This window comes from Amphimedon queenslandica, unplaced genomic scaffold (assembly GCF_000090795.2).
Source record: "Amphimedon queenslandica unplaced genomic scaffold, v1.1 AMPQUscaffold_13085, whole genome shotgun sequence".
Taxonomy (NCBI): Eukaryota; Metazoa; Porifera; class Demospongiae; order Haplosclerida; family Niphatidae; genus Amphimedon; species Amphimedon queenslandica.
The window spans coordinates 28,152-29,221 of NW_003546679.1; the positions used below are offsets into that span (position 1 = coordinate 28,152).

Sequence of the window (1,070 nt, forward strand, 5' to 3'; positions counted from 1 at the left end):
TTCTCGACCCGAGAGAGAAGGTAACTAAAATCAATAAGAAACCTTCCAAATCCTTGCCGTTGATACTGAGGCATCGTCATAATACAGGAGACGTTGTACTTCTGCTGACAGGACTTCTCTTTTGAGAAGTAACCGACAAAATGGCAGCCTTTCGAGTCGTTTTTCGTCAAAACGTAAAACAGAAAAGGCTCAACGTCATAATACAGTGTCTTGTGATCAAGGAAAAGCTTTGCCAGTAGACACAAATTCTGGCAATAAATCTTACCCACTTGACCGTCGACTTCGAAAATCGATATATCGCCTTTTCGATAAATCTCGTTTGCCGGAGGATGAAACCAAAGACACTTTGCCCGATGACGTTTAAGTAAAGTACGGGACTTAACGTATTGGAGACAGAACTCGCAAATGAAGAGTTTTTGTAGAGTAGCGTATTCTTGAGGGTAAGGAGAAGAGTACCAAGTTTCTATCGAGTATCTGCCAAACTCTATTTCTTGAGGTAGTCGTGTGTGACTGTCATACTGGTCCAGTGGAATAAGAGAACTAGACATTACCTGTAGCAGAAATGAAAAGAACATTAATTTAACATTTTGTGGAATAAAAATCTTCATTTGCAAATTAATTTTTCATGGTTTGACAGTTATTGTAGTCAGGGTAATACTTAAAGTGTAACTGCAGTGATTTTTTAGGGTATTTATTTTATGGTCTTAATATGATTGCCTGACCATAATAATGATGTGTTCCAACTCCTATTGTCTAAAAAAATTTATTCACTGAGATATGAGCCTTCAAAAATGCACTTTTTGCTTCCTTTCAATTTACTTCCTGTCGGTGGGTGTGGCTAAACGTGACGTCATAAGAGGCATAGATGCAGATAACTCCATTCCTTTATAGGGGGAAATGATCCTTTATTCTCATGCCTTGTAATGTAATAGCACTAATTTAAAGTTTGGGATCATTAGCTTTCATTATCCTAAGCATGCAACTGCAAGAAAAAGTCATAATACCACACTTTGGTGAATCTTTTTACCATAGGTGGCTGCAGGCCTAAGCATTGGGGGTCATTGCCTAGG

The 1,070-nt window shown here is 38.3% G+C and overlaps 1 protein-coding gene across 1 annotated transcript in view; it reads right to left on the minus strand.

Annotated features, from left to right (window-relative positions):
* Positions 1-2: 2 nt before the first annotated feature.
* The window catches only part of LOC109585321 (histone acetyltransferase KAT6B-like), a gene marked incomplete at its 3' end in the record, with an annotated part of 3,428 nt that continues 2,360 nt past the window's right edge, over positions 3-1,070 (minus strand). Inside the window, exon 2 of the mRNA XM_020001334.1 lies at positions 3-551. Within this exon, the coding sequence (XP_019856893.1) occupies positions 3-551 (549 nt within the window). The remainder of the gene's footprint in view (positions 552-1,070) is intronic.